The 20647-nt window shown below is 48.5% G+C and overlaps 1 protein-coding gene across 5 annotated transcripts in view; it reads left to right on the forward strand.

The window, feature by feature from the left end:
* The window catches only part of DOCK1 (dedicator of cytokinesis 1), a 531830-nt gene that overhangs the window by 131200 nt on the left and 379983 nt on the right, over positions 1 to 20647 (forward strand). For all 5 annotated transcript variants that reach the window (XR_006701760.1, XM_045439228.1, XM_045439230.1 and 2 more), the window contains exon 23: positions 6387 to 6495. Coding sequence is in view for 4 of the 5 variants with exons in the window: in XM_045439228.1 (XP_045295184.1) it covers positions 6387 to 6495 (109 nt within the window). In the remaining variant the exon portion in view is untranslated. The remainder of the gene's footprint in view (positions 1 to 6386; positions 6496 to 20647) is intronic.

The following is a 20647-nucleotide window of genomic DNA, read 5'->3' on the forward strand; positions in this document are numbered from 1 at the left end:
TTGTTCCCTGGTTTCCCCATGTCCTTGGCTCCGTTTGCCTTTCTGCTCTACTATCCTTAGAGTCTGTCTCTTTGTCCTGTGGTCCTGAGGTGGCTCCTGCCCCTCCTGGCATCAGACCTGCATTCTAAACAGCAGAGAGGGGAAGGTGTGGCATAAACAGCCTCCTAGTTACTCTCGTTTTTAAAGAACTTTCCCACCCCCTACAAAGTGTCGCGTGCTTTCATCTGAGTGGCCAGAACTATGTCACATGACCACCCTAGATGCAAGGGAGGTTGGAAAAGATTTTTATTTTTTTTTCTAAGTTTATTTATTTGGAGGGTGGGAGAAGAGGCAGAGAGAGAGGGAGAGAGAATCCCAAGCAAGCTCCTCACCTCCAGCACAGAGCCCGATGTGGGCTCCAAGTCATGAACCGTGAGATCGTGACCTGAGCCGAAACCAAGAGTCACGCACTTAACTAACGGAGCCCCCCAGGTGTGCCTGGAATAGATTTTTAGATGGAGTTATTGATGCTTTCCACAAAATCAGGGTTGTTTTAGTGCAGGAGTAAGGGAGAAGTGTATATCGGATAGGTGATTAACATTCTCTTCCTCCTGCTTTTAACCTGAATTTCTGTTGCCTGACAGCTAAGAACGCCCCTAACTTACTCTGAGTTACTAAGTTCTACTTAATTAGGCCCCTGAGAGCTGTTCTCCCTTTTCGTTTGGGGGTCAGTCTCAGAGACTCCTGTCACTAGTACCTCCTTGGCTTTAAATCACCGGAGCCCTGCATGACGCACAGATGTGATTCAGTCTTACTGTCTCTGCAGAAGTGGAGCGAAATGCTCAGCAGGTCCTTGCCTGTGACCCGGGGGAGGGTTTTCGGTTCGATATCCTTAGGAGTGCCTTTGTTTTGGCGCTTGGCAGCGTATTGGCATTGAGTGATCCCTCTGCCGGCCTTTGTCCTGGAGTGGCCCCAGCAGGGGGCCAGGCCTGATCCCAAAGGAGTTTCTTTGCTTGGATGACTTGTTTGTGAAGAGCTGGGACTGTTCAGGACAAAAGAGCAGAGAGGTCGCAAGGCGAGCAGCGGCAGTTGCCAAAAGGCCGTGAGACTTTCTAAGGCTCCCAAGGCCCTTGTCTGGGCATTCCGGACCTCATCCGAATACTGTAGCAAACACGAAGGTTTTGACGACGAGGTCCTTCCCTCCTGCCTTCCCTCCTGCCTTCTCTCCTGCCTTCCCTCCTGCCTTCCCTCCTCTGCCTTTTCCTCCTCCCTCCTGTAAGCACGTAATGGGCTTTGGAGCCCTGACTGTACCCCTGAGGGCAGAGAGCAACAATATGTTCCTTTCAAAACTTAGAACCCGGTTGTAGCCACGTTATGTAGATAAGATCAGATTCCTGAGATTCAAACCTGTAGTCTGAAACTGCTGAGAACTCAAGATTCTGTGGGAAGGAACAAGGTCACGGTCTTCAAACCGTGGACCACGGGACTAAGGACTTGAGGAGGGTCTCGCCCTCCCCACCCCCACCCCCATTACCCCACCGTACATTTCAGGAGGTCTTCACATTCCTGTTTTGTACAGGCCGCTTAAAGAGAAAGCAGGCCCGTGTCCTACGCAGATATCGGGAGCATGAGATGTGAGCAGCTCTCTGGTGTGGTGGTTTCAGAGCCGGGGGAGCGAGCAGACCAGGGTTCCCATTTTCTTACCTGCACCACGTTTGTTACCTTGGGAGAAAGACAGTTGTGCTCACAGCTGGAGGCGACAAGAGTGTTTTTCTCTTTTGCAGTTGGAATAAACGTTAGGGGTCCTTTATTTTTCTCCTTCTTTCAAAACGGTCGGCTGTGTTTTCGGGTATTGTCCTCCTACGTTTGTAAAATTCCCGGCTAATTGATAGTCATTATTCTTCCAAAGAACAAAGAGGTGAAACTTTGGAGAGGAAGATACAGAAGATTATCCCGCTACCTTCCTCACTGTGCGAATCTGTGCTTTTTCTGTTTTGTTGAGAAAGCTCGTTTTGTTTTGAAGTGAGAACAGCCGTTTTAAAACTCTGGCCCAAAGACATTTGGTTCAGAACCCACAGAAGGATTCCTGACAGCCAGGGGCACTTCTCCGCTGGTTTTTGTTTGTCTGTGTTTTCTGTGTGGGTGGATCACATTAACTAGGAAGCCAGAAAACAGACACATCCTGCATCAGATCTTCTGAAGCAAATTACTAAAGCTAGTTATTGCTGTGTTCCTCTTCTGTCTTTCCGGTGCTTTGTGGCGGCTCTGCCTGTCATCTGGTGTTAGCTTTGTGAATAATGAGTTATTGATCATGAATAAGTTGTTGCCTCTCTGTCATTCTGTTCTCATTTCCTGGGTCACAAAAATAGAATGTAGTTAATAGACAACAATTTTGTCATTCCTTGATAATGAATACTTATACAACGTATAAATAGAGCAAGGAATGATCACTAGGTCTTACTCTGTTTTCTACTTCTCTACTGATAGCCCTCTGAGTTCTTTCCTCTCACCCCTTCCTCCACCTCAAGGTGGGTCATGCAAGGGACTCTTCTTGGTTTATTTCATAAAACACAGAGGTGAGACTCTAGAGGCCTCCCTTTCACTACAGAAAGATGCATCAGTGGGATTGCTGTAAAATACTAACCATTTTGGTGTTTTAAACATCTTGAGTGGAAGCAGAGAAACTAATACTTAAATTTTCACCAGAGGGATTCCTGGTAGAATTTTATTTTATTTTTTTATTTAAAAAAAAATTTTTTTTTTCAACGTTTATTTATTTTTGGGACAGAAAGAGACAGAACATGAACGGGGGAGGGGCCGAGAGAGAGGGAGACACAGAATCGGAAACACGCTCCAGGCTCTGAGCCATCAGCCCAGAGCCCGACGCGGGGCTCGAACTCACGGACCGCGAGATCGTGACCTGGCTGAAGTCGGACGCTTAACCGACTGCGCCACCCAGGAGCCCCATAGAATTTTAAATATAATAGAGACTCATTAATTATACCTTCCAGGTTTTGAAGCTGTGTTATTGGGGGCATACAGATACAGAATTGTAATCTCTCTCTTGTGGATTTACGGGCACAACCTGCTTTATTGCACTTTGCAGATACTGTGAGTTTTATAAATCGAAGGTTTGCGGCAACCCTGTGTTAGGCAAGCGTATTGGCGCCATTTTCCTAAAAGCATTTGCTCACTTCATATCTGTGTCACATTTTGTCAATTCTTGCAATATTTCAAACTTTTCATTATTATTATATTTGTTATGGTGTTATAAATGGCTGAAACCCCAGATGATCATTAACATTTTTAACAATATTCAAAAATAATTTTTTTTAACGTTTTTATTTGTTTTTGAGAGAGAGAGAGTCAGAGCATGAGCAGGGGAGGGGCAGAGAGAGAGGGAGACACCGAATCCGAAGCAGGCTCCAGGCTCCAAGCTGTCAGCACAGGGCCCGACGCGGGGCTTGAACTCACAGACCGTGAGCTCATGACCTGAGCTGAAGTCGGACACTTCACCGACTGAGCCACCCAGGTGCCCCAACCATATTTTTTAAATTAAGGTATGCACATTTATTTAAGGTATGACGCTGTCACACATTTAACAGACTGCATTGTAGTGTAAACCTATTTTTCATATGCACTGGGAAACCAAAAACTTAGCTTTGAGTCTCTTTATTTTATTTTATTTTATTGTGGTGGTCCGGAAACTGAGCCTGTAGTGTCTTTGAGGTGTAACTGTATTCCTTAATAAATATGAAAACATTCCCTTTATCTTTTGGTTAATATTTATTTGCATGGAATATCTACCTTGCCTCCCTCTTTTTTTTTTTTTTTTTTTTTTTACTTTTAACCTTTCTGTGTCCTTATATTTAAGGTCTGTGTCTTGCACACAACACATAGCTATAGCTTTATTTCTTATAGTGTGAAAATCCTTTTAACTGAGTAGGTGGTTTATTTACATATGTTGTAATTGAGTAATATGTTGGGTGTATATTTACTGTCTTTTTGAAAACTTTCTCTTTTATCCATCTGTTTTATTATTATTTTTTAAGTTTATTTGTTTTGCAAGAGAGAGAGAATGGGAGAGGGGCAGAGAGAGAGGGAGACAGGGAATCCCAAGCAGGCACTGCCCTAACAGCATGGAGTCTGATGTGGGGCTTGAACTCATGAAACCATGAGATCATGACCTGAACTGAAATCAAGAGTCAGAAGCTTAACTGAGCCAGCAGGCCCCCCTCTTTTACCCACCTGTTTATGTTCTTCAATTACATATATATTAGACCCCCTTATTATACCCTACAATCTCTAGTATGCTTTTCTATATTTTGTCTCTGTGCTTATTTTCATGTTGAGCATCTTCCATTTCACTAATTCTGCCTTTTACTTTGTCTAATTTCAATTTAACCCATATAACGAATTCTTAATTTTGGATATTCTATTTTCAGTTTCAAAGTTTTCATTTGATTCTTTGCTATAGATTAATTTCTGTACTAAACTTTCCCATCTTACCTTCTGTTTTCTCATCTATTTTTCATATTTCCATCTTTTTACTTTCTTCGTTTTTTGTTTTAAAATATCATTATATTTATGTTGACATTTTTGCTAGCTAGCTAACTGCAATACATATTTTTTAGGTTTATTTATTTTAAGAGAGTGAGCGAGTGAGCGAGCACGAGCAGGGAAGGGGCCAGAGAGAATCTCAAACGGGCTCTGTGCTGTGGAATGTACAGCCCGACATGGGCCTCAATCTCATGAACTGTGAGATCATGACCTGAGCTGAAATCAAGAGTTGGACACTTAATCAACTGAGACACCCAGGTGTCCTGCTAATTGCAATATCTTGACTACCTGTGGTTCTGTTTCTGTTGTCTTCTTCCTTTTTTTTTTTTTTTTTTTTGATTTGGCCATGTGATCTGTTCTTTTGCTATGTTTAGTTAAGCTTTATTTTAATGTAGCTCAGGATAATGTGCTCTTCTTCCAGACATGATTCCTCCTTTCCCTCTGTAGGCAGAGACAGTGGGAATGACCTTGTACTCTACACATGCTGTATGGGGTCAAGGCTGTGTGTAGCCTTGGTAAATCCTCTGTCTCCATTTGCTTCTGGTTCTTCAGGGTTTTCGGGTGAGAGTCTGCTGGGTCATCTGGGACCCTGCCCCCTGGCATTTTCTAGGTCATTGTCATTCATTGTCTTTGGAGGCTAATAAAAACTCTACAGAGGTTTTCGGTGTGGTTTTTAGTCTTCTGCCCCATGCAGCTCTAGGAATTGACAGATGTCCTGTGGACGAGAATGACTACACGCCTGAAACCTCCCCAAGTGTTTGTACTACTCTCTAAAACGTTGGCATGTTGTTTGGTGGTGTTACCGCTAGCAGAAGTTCACGACTCTATACTTTTGTTTGTTTGCCATACACCGTTTAAACAAACTCCTGTTGAATAAAATCCTTTGCAAAACCGGTACACCAGGTTGCAATTTCCCATTTTAGACAGAATTTGTTGCTTTCCAATGGAACTCATTTAAATATAAGATTACCTCTAGGGTAATTAATTACCACTTAGTTTACAAAATTTCCCTTTGTACTCAAGTTTTCAGGTATGGTCTACTTTTAATTAGGCAGAAAACTAGTCTATGTTAAGAAAACATCTGCATGGCGACATTTTAAAATGCAGATGCATTGCTTTTTAGTAACACAGCAATTTGAAGTCACTGCTAATCAATGATTTATAGATGAAGCTTATTTATTATTAGTAACGTGTATTTGCATACATGTAGCCAATGTACGTCTTTATTATCCGTTTATTGAATATACTGCACCTTCTAAACATTTTCCCATTACCAGTTCTGTGATGAATGAATTTGTGTAGTATCATCACTCTGAAATAAAGTAATTTTGAATTTACTATCATAATGCCATTTGCAAATGGTTACGAGATCGGGTTAAATTCAGGAAATTAAATTTATGTTAATTATGGGACATTGTGGGTTTATAAAACACTGGCAGGAAACACGCCAACGTATTACTGGTGTCCTCTCTGTAGGGTAGAATTAAAGCGGAATTTCTCTCTTCCTCCTTCCTCTGTTCCTTCCTCTCTCTTTCTCTCCTTCCCTCCCTATCCGTACATTTCTGTGTGTTTCAGATTGAGAAGATGTCTTACGTTACACTGAAAAAAAAGCGATAAACGGTGTGGTTAAAAACCAGCTCGCTCAGCGTGGAGACTTGCCTCCCCAGCTGGGTCTTGCAGACGAGCCCCGTTTCCGAACTGCCTCCTGTGTTCCCCGGGTGTGGAGGACGTTCCTCCCGTTCTCCCCTGCCGCTCAGGCAGCACCCGTCGAGGCTGTTGGGGCAGGAGCGGACCGTGGAGAGGCCCGGTCTGCCAGGCCCCACAGACTTGTGTGTGCTCCTTTGCAGACTGTATGAAGACAAAGGAGAGGCCGACTTCATGGAGTCCCTGCTACAGCTCTTCCGATCCATCAGCGACATGATGAGGGGCGAGTCGGACCAGACCGTCCGGGTGAAGGTAGGCCCTCGTGTGCAGGAGGACCGGCCGTCCTCAGGGGGCACCCTTAGCCGCAGGGCTCCCAGGTGGGGCGAGAGCCGGCGCCTGTCCCTCCTGCAGAGCGTGAACAGGAGTAAAGACCCAGGGGTGGCATCTGTCGTGCGCGTAATCCTGCTCCCTGGGCGTTAACATTCTTTTTTTTTTCCTTCTTCTTTCGAGGCTGTTAAATACTGTCATTGCTCTCTCTCTGCCCCTCGACAAGGAGATGTTCTCAATTTCCTTTATGGAAATATGAGGATGCTGAAGAGAGTCATGTTTGCCTGTCACTTGTCAGGATGTCTTGGGGGCCAGGAAGAGGTTGTAGATGTCCCAGGCCTCAGTCGGACCGCAAGCCTTGCTGTGGGAATGGGGATACGTCTTCGCCCTACAGCGTGTCTTTTGCTTGCGTAGAAGAGTGAGGAATCCAGCGGTCCCAGGTCCCAGGGGCCTCACCGACCACCTTTAATTACTTGTTCTCACCTTGTTGCCCTTTGGAAGAAAGATGCCTTCACCTCTGGTCTGCGGGACGCTTCTGGTGTGGAGGTGCCGGGAGGCAGAGCACAGGGAGGGTCCGTGGAGGAGCCTCAGGGCCCGCACACTCTTGGGCTCCCCTGTTCTGGCAGTTTCCGTGGGGCTGACCTACTGCAGAAGGAGGTGCGGTTTGCAGTTTGCTGCCCAGGCCGATTCCTTCAGAGAACAAGAATCTTCTGGATTAACTCGTGTTTTAGAAAGTGACTTCCCTACTTTGAAGTTTACCATTGAGCCTGGAACCAAGGCGTATGTGCGTCAGATGTGTGTCGCGGGTGCTGTGACCACGGGCACCGGCGCAGCTCGACGTGGATAGAGCCGCAGTGGCCCTGTGATCTCAGACGGGGTGCAGCTCTCTGGCCGCGCCGTTGGATTCTTCCATGTAATTTCTTGATCTTTATGTGAATTTGGTATAAAAAGACTAGTGATCTATAGAGAAAGCGATGTGGTGGGTATTTTGAAGTTTTCGGGGAACTATTTTGGCAACTTGATCTTTCCTAAAGCTTCCTTATTGTTCCAGGGTTAAAATTAGCCATGCGTTCAGTACATTTACTACTACATCCTGTGGCATTTCAGAAAAACAGGTGCGGCTGGCGTAAGAATAGATAAAAATTGCAGAAGTTTGAGCCCAGAAGTAATTTTAGATTTCTAAATGTACTCTTACATTATTAAATTTGATTGGGCTTGACTTTTGTCTGCCCACCTCCCTCTATGTCAAGTTATTTAGTGACTGGAGTCTTGCAAGACCTTCCTATGGTGGTGGGTGTTTTATTTTAAGATGGGAGCGAAGTCAGTGATGTTCACGCATGGATTCCGCCTTTCCATCTGCGAGACCGGCGACCGAGCTTTATTTGCAGCGTTGACTTCCTCACTGCTAATTTTGTACCTTGTGTTTTTGCACATTAGGTGCTCTCTCTGCATGTGAGATTTAAAGACTTCCATCCCAGGACCCTGGTTTTTGCATTGTTCTGGCTCTTTAGGTTTTGCTCTGTGGAAATGGAAATACAGTTGTGAATCACATTCTGTAGAGAGGATATGAAGAAGACTATGGCGTTTCGTAAGGGTTACGTGTTGTCTCCCAAAGGGTGGCCCTTGGTGGCCGTTTCGATTTTTGAGATGATCTGTGTGTCCTCATCTATGACTGGGAAGACCACATGTTCTCGTGCCTTCCTGGCATCATGGGCGGTAAGCTGATGGGATTGGAGGCTGGGGTGGGGGGGCAGGCTGCTTTGTCCGCTGGAGCCTGCACCCTGCAGTCACGTTCTCAGAGCTACAGCTGCCCCCCCTCCCCCATCCACCTTGCAGATTGTAGACTCAGCCCCAGCATTTATGCCTCAAGGAAGAAAGTGTCAAGAAGAGTTTGGGGAGGGGTACGCCTGAGTGGCTCAGGTGGTTAAGCGACCGACCTCGGCTCAGGTCATGATCTCACAGTTTGTGGGTTCGAGCCCCGCGTCGGACTCTGTGCGGACAGCTCAGAGCCTAGAGACTGCTTCGGATTCTGTGTCTCCTTCTCTCTCTGCCCCTCTCCCGCTCGCGCTCTGCCTCTCTCTCTCTCTCTCTCAAAAATAAATAAACATTAGGGGCGCCTGGGTGGCGCAGTCGGTTGAGCGTCCGACTTCAGCCAGGTCACGATCTCGCGGTCCGTGAGTTCGAGCCCCGCGTCGGGCTCTGGGCTGATGGCTCAGAGCCTGGAGCCTGTTTCCGATTCTGTGTCTCCCTCTCTCTCTGCACCTCCCCCGTTCATGCTCTGTCTCTCTCTGTCCCAAAAATAAATAAATGTTGAAAAAAATAAAAAAAAATAAAAATAAATAAATAAACATTAAAAAAATAAAAAAAAAATAGGAGTTTGGGAAAATAAGTAGCTGCCGGATAAATGTGGCATCAGATGTTGTCAACGGTCCTGGCTTCCATTTGACTCCGTGACAGACTTTTTACCAGGGCGTTTCACGTACGCAAGCACACACACAAATTCGAGAATGCTTGGATATGTTTTGTGTAGTGGGAGAGGCCACTACAGCCAACGTGTGGACTGAACGTCATTCACTTCTCTGCCAGGTGGCCTTGGTTGCCCCCACTTCTAGGTCCTGCTCTGGGTCACCCATGTGTTTCTGAAGACAGACTCACCTTTGTGCTGCTTTGCTGTCCTTCAGTTAATGCCCCGAACCTTAGGGCTGCTCCCAGGTCCTGAAAAAAATTTTATTATGGTAGTTAACATACCGATGTATGACCTTAACAACTTATTTATTTAGAGAGAGCACACGTGCACGCACGAGTGGGGAAGGGGAGGGGCAGAGAGAGGGAGAGAGAATCTCTTCTTCTTCTTCTTTTTTTTTAAAGTTTACTTATTTATTTTGAGAGAGTGAGCACGCGGGAGGGGTAGAGAGAGAGGGCGAGAGAGAGAGAGAGAGAGAATCCCAGACAGGCCGTGCACTGTCAGCATAGAGCCCGACACGGGGCTTGAACTCACCAACCATGAGATCACGACCCGAGCCGAAACCAAGAGTCGGAGGCTTAACCGACTGAGCCACCTAGGTGCCCCCAGAATCTCAAGCAGTCACTGCCCCGGGGGAAGATCCCGAGGTAGGACTCACGTCTCCCAACCCTGAGACCTTGACCTGAGCCAAAGTTAAGAGTCAGATGCTTAACCACCTGGGCCACCAGGCGCCCGCCATCTTAACCGCTGTCAAGGGTTCGGCTGTGTGGCACTAAGTGCGTTCACACGGTGGTGCACCCACTGCCACCGTCCGTCTCCAGAACTTCATTCTTCTCCCCACAGAGGAACTCTGTCCCCGGTAAAGTGTGACTCTTGTTCTTTCCCTGCCCCGGCTCCTGGCACCCACCATCCTGTGTTCTGTCTCTAGAAACGTTTCTATTCCAAGTTCCCCACGCACGTGGAATCACACAGCATGCGTCCCTCCGTGCCCGGCTTGTTTCGCCCGGGTAACGCCTTCGGGGTTCATCCTCGGTGTAGCGGCTGTTGGAATTTCCTTCCTTTTTGAGGCAGAACGGTATTCTCTTGACCGTGTATCCGTTTTTGTTTATTTATGCGTCTACCGGTGGACACTTGGGTTGTTTACACCTTTGGGCCATGGCGAATAACGCTCTGAACGTCAGTTTACAAACAACTGTTCAAGTCTCTGCTCTCCCTTGTTTTGGGTGTGTATCACGTGTGGAAATGCTCGGTCGTATGGTAATACTATGTTTAACTTTCTGAGGAATTACCGTATGCTTTTCCATAGCAACTGTACCATTTTACTAAAAAAAAAAAAAATTGAAATTTGAAATTCCTCAGTGAATTTACCTTGCCAACTAGTTCTGGCACCCTCTCAAGCTCGAGGCTTGTCATCACCCCCCTGCCACCACCTCTGTTCAGCAAGTGGCGCCAGTCTGTCTGCTCCGCTGTGAATCCGCCAGGATCTGTCTGGCATCACCTTTCCTTTCTCGCTTGCCGTCCTGCTACCTGAAAGTAACCTACCTGTGCAGGTCTCCCCGCCCCCGCCCCTGGGCTTCTGATCAGTCCCTTACCCTTCCTCTCAGTCTAGAATGTTCTGCGTGTATATCAGATGGCCCCTTTCACCTTGTCTATAATCATGGCCAGACATTCTCAACACTCAGCAGGTGCTGGTGGGATCCTTGTCTGCCATCATGCTGCCCTCTTTTTTCTGTCCCACGAGAGGGTCCTTGTGTCCATTGCCAGTGCCCTCCGGTTCTGCTCTCTGCTCTCCCCTGCGTGATCGTGGTCTGCTTCTTTCCCGAGTATGACCCAGTGGCCCTCAGATGCGGCCTCTCCTAGCCTGACATGGCCATGCTCTTCCACGGCCTTGTCTTCCCTTTGCCCACCTTTGCTCTGGTAGCACAGATCTGTGTTCGTTCACGTCCTCAGCTTTTCTTGATAAATTTGTGCAGAAAGCGTCTTAACTCCCTACACCCTCAGTGCGGCACCTGCCCTGTCTTGTTTCCTGACTGTATTTCAGTGTTTTCCTAAAACTCACATCTGGCGACAGCCTTGTTTTTCTCAGAAAGCCGTGATGCTTTCCAGCTGCCCGGAGAAATGGGTCAGCTTCCGGTTTCCGCCATTCAGAAATCTCCATAGCCGATCCCGTCAGCCCTCCTAGCCTTTAATTCTTAGAGACACAAGTAGAGTCCCTCCCCTAGAGAACATCAAACATCTGGACGTTGGGAAGTCTCCCCGAATTAATTCCAGTGGTTGATGGAATCTGGAGCTCCACGTGCTGGAATTGCAACAGCTGACATTCATTGATCGCTTTCTGTTCTAAGTGCTTGACATGGATCCTCTTATTAGATGTCTATGGTTATACTATTAAATAGGTACTACCATTGGTTTCAGGTTTCAGAGACGGTAACTAACTTGCCCAAGGCCACATGGCTCGTGTGAGGCACAGTGATGACTTAAGTCTGGCTTGTCTGGTTCCAAGAGCCACACTTCTCTTTTTTTTCCATTAAAAAAAATTTTTTTAACGTTTATTTATTTTTCAGAGAGAGAGAGAGAGAGAGAGAGAACGAGAGAGAACACGAACAGGGGAGAGGCAGAGAGAGAGGGAGACACAGAATCCAAAGCGGGCTCCGGGCTCCGAGCCATTAGCACAGAGCCCGATGCAGGGCTCGAACCCACAAACCGTTAGATCATGACCGGAGCCAAAGCTGGATGCTCAACCGACTGAGCCACCCAGGCGCCCCCTTTTTTTTTTAACGTTTGTTTATTTTTGAGAGTGGGGGGAGGGGCAGAGAGATGGAGACAGAGGCTCCGGCGTGGGCTCTGCACTGACAGCAGAGAGAACCTGACGCGGGGCTTGAACTCATGAACCGTGAGATCATGACATGAGCCGAAGTCGGATGCTCAACGGACTGAGCCACCCAGGTGCCCCTCAAGAGCCACACTTCTTTTTTTTCCATTAAAAAAAAAATGTTTTAATGTTTATTTATTTTTGAGAGAGAGAGAGAGAACGAACGAGCAGGGGAGGGGCAGAGAGAGAGGAAGACACAGAATCCAAAGTAAGCTCCAGGCTCTGAGCTGTCAGCACAGAGCCCGACGCGGGGCTTGAACTCATGAATCGTGAGATCATGACCTGAGCCGAAGTCAGATGCTCAACGGACTGAGCCACCCAGGTGCCCCTCAAGAACCACACTTCTTTTTTGTCCATTTAAAAAAAAAAAAAAAATTAATGTTTATTTATTTTTGAGAGAGAGAGAGAGAGAGAGAGAGAGAGAGAAAACAAACAAGCAGGGGAGGGGCAGAGAGAGAGGAAGACACAGAATCCAAAGTAAGCTCCAGGCTCTGAGCTGTCAGCACAGAGCTTGACGCGGGGCTTGAACTCATGAACCGTGAGATCATGACCTGAGCCGAAGTCGGATGCTCAACGGACTGAGCCACCCAGGTGCCCCTCAAGAGCCATACTTTTCTATTCAGCTCCCCAGGAGGACACTGCTAAGCGCCGGCCATGCAGTGATTTTCAGAAACAGGGCCCATACCTGCCATCCGCAGCAGTGGACAACAGCTCTGTGTCTGAGGCTTTGAGACTGTAAAGGCATAAACAGCATTTCTTCTGGGCCTTTCCATCCAAGTGGACATATTCTATGGTCACTCGTGAAGCAATTAAAAATACTTTGACTGCATGCCCCCAAATGGGTGTGTCTGCAGGGGAGTAAAGGGAGTTTGATGGGGCTGGTCACGAAGGCTTCTTGGAGGACTGAGTCTCGGGCTTGGACCCCCTTTGTTGGCAGTAGGTGGTTCTCTTTCTCGACCCCTCGTGGATTGCGGTGCTGGACTTGGGGCGGTGGGGCCTTGCAATCAGAGTGAGCACAGGAATTGCTGCTTTCCCTGAATTCCAAAAATATTACTAACATATTAGATGTGTGGGATGATCCTAGAAAAGAATATCCTGCCTCCTCAGCATAGTCTGCTTGTGTGTCTGTGGCTGCGAATTCCAGAACTTTCTCTAGAGGGGAACTTTGACCGTGATCCACAGTAAGAAATAGATTTTGGGGGTATGTGTCTCTGAAGCTGAAAAATGTTTCATGGAAAGGTTCTTACCCTTATCCTATGTGCTTCCCTCTGGCATTTTCTATTCTTGTCTGGTACCCTTTAGTCTGTTCTGAATTAATGTATTTCTCTAAAAAAACCCACAAATACACAAAAACCAAATTGCTCATTGACAAGCACTCAGTTCTTTTCCTGAATGGCTCGCACGTTTCACCCCACATTTGAAAAATGCTGCTTCTCACCGTTCTTTAGGTTTCTTCTGGTGTTCCTTCTCTTCGGTTCAGCATGAGAATAGGATTCGTTTTCTGTGTGTCTCCCATTGTCTCACAAAGCTGGAGGCCCCCGCGGCTCAGCGACTTTGCCTCAAGTTGTGTGGTTTGGAGGGGGGTGAAGAGTAATTGAATTTGAGGCCCCCAAGCTGAGGTTGGCTCACGGATGTGGGGGGCTTTGTCTTCCTTCCCGGGGCTCGCCCTGGGTACGGGCTTCCTTTTAACCATTCACAGTGTCGTTTCTGTCTGGCCGCTTCTGGAAGGGATTGTGTTGGGAATAAGTTGCGCCGTGATAGCGGTAAATGCCATTTTGGGTGAGTTTTGTCCTCTGAGAAGCTGTTTCATTTCCTTAAAAACCATATCCTGGCTTGAAATGAGCCGCACTCACTTGCCGTATGGCTTATCGAAAATTCTTCCTATCAGAAGATTTTGTTGCTTTTTGTCCATTTCTTTAGTTTTAATGTTGATTTATTTATTGAGAGAGAGAGAGAGAGAGAGCATGAGCAGGGGGAGGGGCAGAGAGACAGAGAATCCCAAGCAGGCCCCACACTGTCAGCACAGAGCCTGACATGGGGCTCGATCCCACAAACTGCAAGGTCATGACCTGAGCCTAAATCAAGAGCTGGACACTTAACTGACTGAACCACATGGGTGCTCTGCTTTTTTTCTGTTTCTAAGCTCGCATCTGGGGTCCACACTGCCTGCCACAGATTTGGAAGTTTAGGAAAACGATCGCACGGTATTAGCGATGGTGACAAATAAGGATCCGAAGTCATAGGGCTCCCTTGCGGGTGAGGAGACAAGGCTCACAGGTGACTCTCGACCTACCGGGGGCCTCGTTTACAGAAATAGCTGCTGCCCGCTCTGCCCCTGCCTCCGGAGCCCTCCTGTTTTGTGCTTCTTGTGCTGTGTTCGAGATTGCGGAAGGATGTGAAGTCTTGACGGTTCTCTTAAGCCATGCGGGTGTTTATTGTGTCCTTGGCCTCAGTTATAAATGTAACTGTGATCTTGCTAGAAAAGTGGAACATGCCAAGACGTTGATTAAGAAAAATAAGACTCGTTTCTCGTTCGCCTCCCATAGATTAATTACACCGTTCGTGGTTTTGTTTTTATGATGGCGCGCTTTCTCTCCGTGGCATCATCAGATATATATGAGGGTATGTGGTGTATATGATCTGTATATACGTGTATATTCATGTACTTTTACAACTTTTATTTTTTTCCATGTATATTTCCCTGTATCCTGTAGTGTTTTTCAAGAACATATTTTTTTTTTTTTAAATATAATTAATTGTCAAATTGGCTAACACACAGTGTGCACAGCGTGCTCGTGACCTCACAGTTACGTCATAATTTAAGGACTCGGTTTTCTGTGTTTGGGAACTGAGATTGATCCTAGCTCTCGTCTCCAATTACGGTGGTTTAGGAAGCCTCTGTGGCCGGTGCTCTCTGGGCCGCAAAGCCCTTGTTCCCCCTGGTTTGCTGGGAGGCAGCCAGATTTCCACATGCTGCCGAGTCCCGTGAAAGCCATCCCCAGAGCCGTGCGGACGCGCCCCCAGATTACGAGTGTGGGCGCCTCTGGTCTGCATGGTTGTGTTCAGTGCGATTCCACCTTACTGCCCACCTGGTGGGGCCCAGCCTCTCAGGTTCAGAGTTGTGTGGCTGAAGAGCCATTCCGTCCTGAGAAGCCACCTGCTCCCGTGGCGTCTCTTGGTCGTGGGTTAGTGGCCACGTCAGGCAAGGAGGTGAGAGCTGTGTCGTCCTCCTCCTTTGCCCTGGACGGTTCTGGGTCCCGAGGGAACCAGCCAGGGAGAGGAGGCTGGAGATGGGGCACCAACAACAAACAGTTAAACGGTTTGTCGCTCTGTTTTGTGGAAATCGGTAGCTTTCGAGTCAGGACGGGGCACCAACAGCAAACGGTTTAAACGGTTTGTTGCTCTGTTTTGAGGTTGAGGGGCGGTCGCGGATCGTGTTGACTAATCCCAGGGTACCATCGATGCATGTTAGGGCTTCGCTTGTCCGTCTCTTGTCACCCATGTGGACACGGAGGGGACGGTTTGAATGGCCACCTTCCAGGTCATGTTGGGGGAAACCCTGTTGAACCAGAACACCTGCCGCTGAGGGTCTGAGGCTCAGGAGAAGCCGGCATGAAGGGAAGAGCTGCACCTGACTGAGAATCAGTGACAGGCAGGCCTTCCAGAGTGTTCTCCTGCTGACCCGAGAGGAGAGGGAGGGCCCAGACGCAGGAGCTGCGGGGACAAGCCACGGCTGGAAGCGGCGTCAGCCTCCTAGGGCTGATGGACCAACGTGCTGTGAACGTGGCCTCTTAATAAGAACCTTATTCTCTCCAAGCTCCTCCTGGTGCTTGTCTGAGTCTGGGCAGCTGTCACGGAGTATTCTAGACTGGTTTCCCCCTGACGGGGTGGAGAGAAGATTTCTCTCCGGTGATTCTTATCAGGGCACTAATCCCGTCACGGGGCTCCACCCTTACGGCCACATCTCATCTTAACCACCTCCCCGAAGTCCCAGCTCCTGATACCATTGCACTGGGGTGCAGGGTTTAGACATACGAATGTGGGGCAGGGCGGGGGGACACAAACACCGAGACATAACAGTGCTCTAAGAGAGAGTCTGAGGTGTGCCCTTCTCCCAGCTCTTCGGTGGCTGGCAGTCGTTGTCGGTCCCTGGCTTGTAGACCCATCACCCCCGTCTCTTGTTTCCCTCTTCACACCATGTTCCCCTACGTGTCTGAGGTTTTGAGTCCCTTGTCTTCTTCTAGGGACACCAGGCCTCTTGAATTTAGGGCCTACCCTATTTCTGCATGACCTTGTGTTAACTTGAGTCTGTCTGCAAAGACTCTTTCTAAGATAAGGTCACTTTCACAGGTACTAGGGGTGAAGATTGGAACAGATCTTCTGGGACACAGTTCAACCTACAGTGGCAGTCCGTGTGGACTCCACGTGGGTGAGGAAGGGCCGGGGCGGGGCGGCAGGGTGGGGCAGGGCACCCGGCGTCAGGAGCCCAGACCTCAGTGTGCGCACACAGATCACCTGGAGGTCTTGTCGAAAGGCAGATTCTCACTCGCTAATTCTGGGGAGGGTACCCAAGATTTCTCATGTCTAATCGGTGCCCACTTAATGCTGATGGTCTTGATCCCTGGGTTAACACTTGGAATTGGAAGTGGCCAGGGCTCACCTAGTGTAGAGAACGTTCTGGCTGCTGTGTCAGCACCAGCAGGAGGGAGGAGGGCATGGGGGTCCAGGCTGGGGCAGGTTTCTCTTCAGGGCTGGCTCCATCCGGGTTCCCAGCCCCCAGGTGCCTGGCGTTCTGGGCTATTCTGATTTCCCAAGTTTTCCTGATAATGCAGAAGACGAGACACTTGGAAGTGAAGTCATGACTCACGTCAACAAAGAAGAAACAGCCAAAACAGAACCACAGGAAGGTGAAGAAAATATTTTATGACTTGTGCTCAGTAAGCCTTTAGCTCCAAGTACTTCCAATTTCCTCACACAGCTTTCTGGCCTGTGGTTTCCAGACTCTGCAGAGAGTTCCACAGTCTGGCTGAGGGACTTGAACGTATCAGACCCCACGCTTCCAGCTTCTACCAGACTGATAGTTTGGAGAGCAGTTGCCCAGCCCTGGGTTTCTGGATCTCTCTTCTGGCCACAATGCCTTTCAGGGGGGCTCCACAGTCCTCTTGGCTGCTGCCCCAGGATGCGTGAGGTACTACTCATGTGCTCAAGACGTGAAATGAAGCTGCCTGTCTGGGTACGCTTGCTGCCTTGACCGCCTCCCCCCGCCCACCGGAACCATACAGCCCGCCGCGGCAGTGGCAGAAATGAAAGTCCTTGCTGTCGCCGTTCTCCTCCGGGAAACCAACCGTCTGTGTTGGTTTTCCACCAGTTAGGGTGCTTGGGCATGAGTATTTTTATGGTCCATCATAGATACCGTTTGGTTTGCTGCTTCTTTATCATTCTATCACAAGCACCTTTCCATATCAGTGAGCAGTCATAATTGTAATTGTGATGGCTGTGTGCCCGTTCAGAACGTGCCCCTGAATTGATGTGCATTCATTTACTTAATCAAGTGATTTTTCATCATATTAATTTTTTCCATTGTTGAATATTACGAGTTTGCTTTTAGCATTTTAAGCCTGCAGTGAATGATTTCATTGATTAGTTGGTGGCATTTGTCTTTTTACAATTTCGTGGTAGGTTTCCTTCGTGCAGATTATCCCCATGTTCATACCTGGGTCAGAAGACAAGGCTTTAATTTGGGATTGCAGAGGAGCGCCTGGGTGGCTCAGTCGATTAAGCGTCCGGCTTCGGCTCAGGTCGTGATCTCACGATTCGTGTGTTCAAGCCCTGCATCTGGCTCTGTGCTGACAGCTCGGAGCCTGGAGCCTGCTTCGGATTCTGTGTCTCCCTCTCTCTCAGCTCCTCCTCCGCTCACACTCTCCCTCTCTCTATCAAAAATAAATAAACTTTAAAAAAATTTAATTTTGGATTGCAGAATTCCAGGTGTTTCCCAGCCATCTCCACCGTCCTGCCCTCTGTCATGAAGCTCACTGGGGGAAAGAACTCCTTTGAATTTGTGGCTCTCGTGATTTCCTTCTCTCTGCCCCTGACCTTGGCCTTCAAACGTCTCTCCCCTGAGCTCCCCTCCCACATCTGTGCCCTCTGCCTCTGGTCCCCCCACCCTCCACTAATGGGCAAGGTGTCATCTAGCCCTCCTCCCTCCATCACGGTTGGGGTTTATTCAGTGTTCCTAGGAGCGTGAGCAGGCCTCATACACAGGTTTATGGCTTGCACCTCATCCTTCATTTGTTTGGTCATTCATTTTTATTATTTATTTATTTGTTTATTCACTTATTTTAGAGAGGGAGTGTGTGAGTGGGGTAAGGGACAGAGAGAGAGAGAATCTTTAAAATTTTTTTTTTTAATGTTTATTTATTTTTGAGAGAGAGAGGGAGAGGAGTGAGTGAGTGAGTGAGTGAGGGGCAGAGAGAGGGAGAGACAGAATCCGAAGCAGGCTCCAGGCTCTGAGCTGTCAGCACAGAGGCCAATGTGGGGCTCGAACTCTTGAACCTTGAGATCGTGACCTGAGCCGAAGTCAGATGCTTAACCAACTGAGCCACCCAGGCGCCCCGAGAGAGAGACGGTTTTAAGTAGGCTCCATAGTCAGTGTGGAGCCTGACGCGGGACTTAATCCCACAACCCTGGGATCATGACCTGAGCTGAAATCAAGAGCCAGACAGACGCTCAACCAAGGGAACCACCCAGGCACCCCAGGGTCATTTACTTTTAAAATGCGTTGAATATGTTCATTCTGTGTGCCAGGCATTGGGTACAAATAACATCGAAGTGGCTTTAATTCTCATGGTGATTGCATTTAAGAGGGAGCTGAAAATTAACCCAATAACTAAACCCATCCATATATAGTTATAGATTATAATACTTGATTTTAAGCACATCAAAGACCTAATTCCCTAATTTTAGATTTTAATGAGTCCTTTTAAGGAAACGTAAGGGATAGGATGACCAGGTGTATCGGGGGTGTGGGGGATCGGAAGTAGTTTGGGGGTTCGAGGAAGGTTCCAAGGAGGAGCTGGTTAAAGGAGGTGGGAGAGTTCCAGGTCGAGGCAGCAGACAGGAAGGTATGTGTTGCTCTCGTGAAATTCGAGATGATCCGTGGCCGTGGCTGGACAGAGCGGTGAGGAGAAGGTCAGGACTGCAGGGAGAGAACGGAAGGGCACACCTGGACGCCTGTGCACCTCTTAAGGATCCAGAAGGCCACACGGTCAAGTTATTTGGGAAGGCCCCGGTCAGGTCAGACTTGGCTTTTCAGTGGGTCACTTGGGCTGCTGCCTCCAGGATAAATTAGAGCAGCTGAGAGAGGAGACAGCGGGGTGAAAGGCTGTCATGGAATCCAGGTGAGAGACCGCGGTGCTGGGGCCCGAGCACAGTTCTCCAGCTAGGCACTGTGGACGACATGCGGGGCCGAAAACTCTTGGTCCCGGGTGGCTGTCTTGTGCAATGTAAGACGTGTGGCAGCATCCCCAGCATCTACGCAGGGCATACCTGCCCTAGCGTGGACAACCGGCCGCGTCTCCAGCCAGCTCCTGGGGTTGGGAGGGCCAAGTTACCCCTGGGTGAGAGCCGCGTGGCTGCAGTCCTGGTGAAGAGGTTGGAGTAGCAAATGGAGACGTGGCAGTACAGTCTGCAGGCTGTGGTGGGAGACCTGATGTGCGAGGTGAGGACGAGGACGGGAGGTGTCATCGTCGCCTACCAAATCTTTGGCCCAAGCCCATGTGTGATGGAGAAGCGTGAAGCAGCAGGTGGAGGCTGTGGAATGTGTGGGCTTTGGGGGCGGGCTTCTCCCGAGGCCCCGCTGGGAAGTTACCGCTTTCCGGGAATTGCTGTGTCCGTGACTCTGCTCCCTCCGTCATGGGAAGCCTGGCTCTGTGCAGCTGTCGTGTGCTGATACGTCCTCATTTACTTCCTGTGGCGTGTTCTGGATGTCCTCTGCATGTGCGTCCACCTGCTGTTTCCGGCTGCACTGCTGTCTTTCAGGTCTGGCTTCTCCTGTCCTTTCCTCTTCGGACAGCATCCTGTTTCTCCCCGTCGTCCGGTGTCTGCTTAGCGGTGCTGTTGGTCCTTCGGCTGTGGGCATTTGGGCAGATGCAGGGCTCGTCGCTGCTGGATGCTTGGTTCCGTAACACCGTGGACGGAAATTCCGAGCCCAGACTCCCATATGGTTTGGAGAGAATTCATCTGCTGCTTCTGTCCAGCCGGATCGTGGAGCGTGAAATAACCCTAACCCCTCGTGTGCGTGTGGCGCTCCTACGTGTCAAATCCTTTGGCTACACGCCGTCTCTCTGATCCTCCTCGAGGACACCGTGGGTCCATTAGAAGTAATCTTGGAAAGGCTCTCTAAAGGGATGGGCGGAGAACATAATCATGTAGAAAGTCCGCATTTTGATGGCTGCATTGTTGACGGAAACGTTTACATCCCACACCCACTGGTTCTCCTCTGGGATCTCTCAGTTTCCGCTGTCCTGTGGGGCCCCTTTCCAGCTTGCGCGCAACTGACTTGTGGAACGGTATTTCTAAATGCATTTGCTGTAGGTTTGTGTAGATTCGTTTCTGCATATTGTGTTTCTGTGGAGCAAGGCCTCTTTTGATGGCAAATCGCGTCAGTCTCAAACAGGAGATAAATACGTGGGAAGATACTCCAGCGGACGGAAAAAAGGACTCAATAATGTGAAGATGTCAGTGCTTCCCAACTTGAGGGATAGATTCAGTGTAGTCTAAGTCAAAATCTCCATACATGTCTC

Source organism: Leopardus geoffroyi, chromosome D2, assembly GCF_018350155.1.
Source record: "Leopardus geoffroyi isolate Oge1 chromosome D2, O.geoffroyi_Oge1_pat1.0, whole genome shotgun sequence".
Taxonomy (NCBI): Eukaryota; Metazoa; Chordata; class Mammalia; order Carnivora; family Felidae; genus Leopardus; species Leopardus geoffroyi.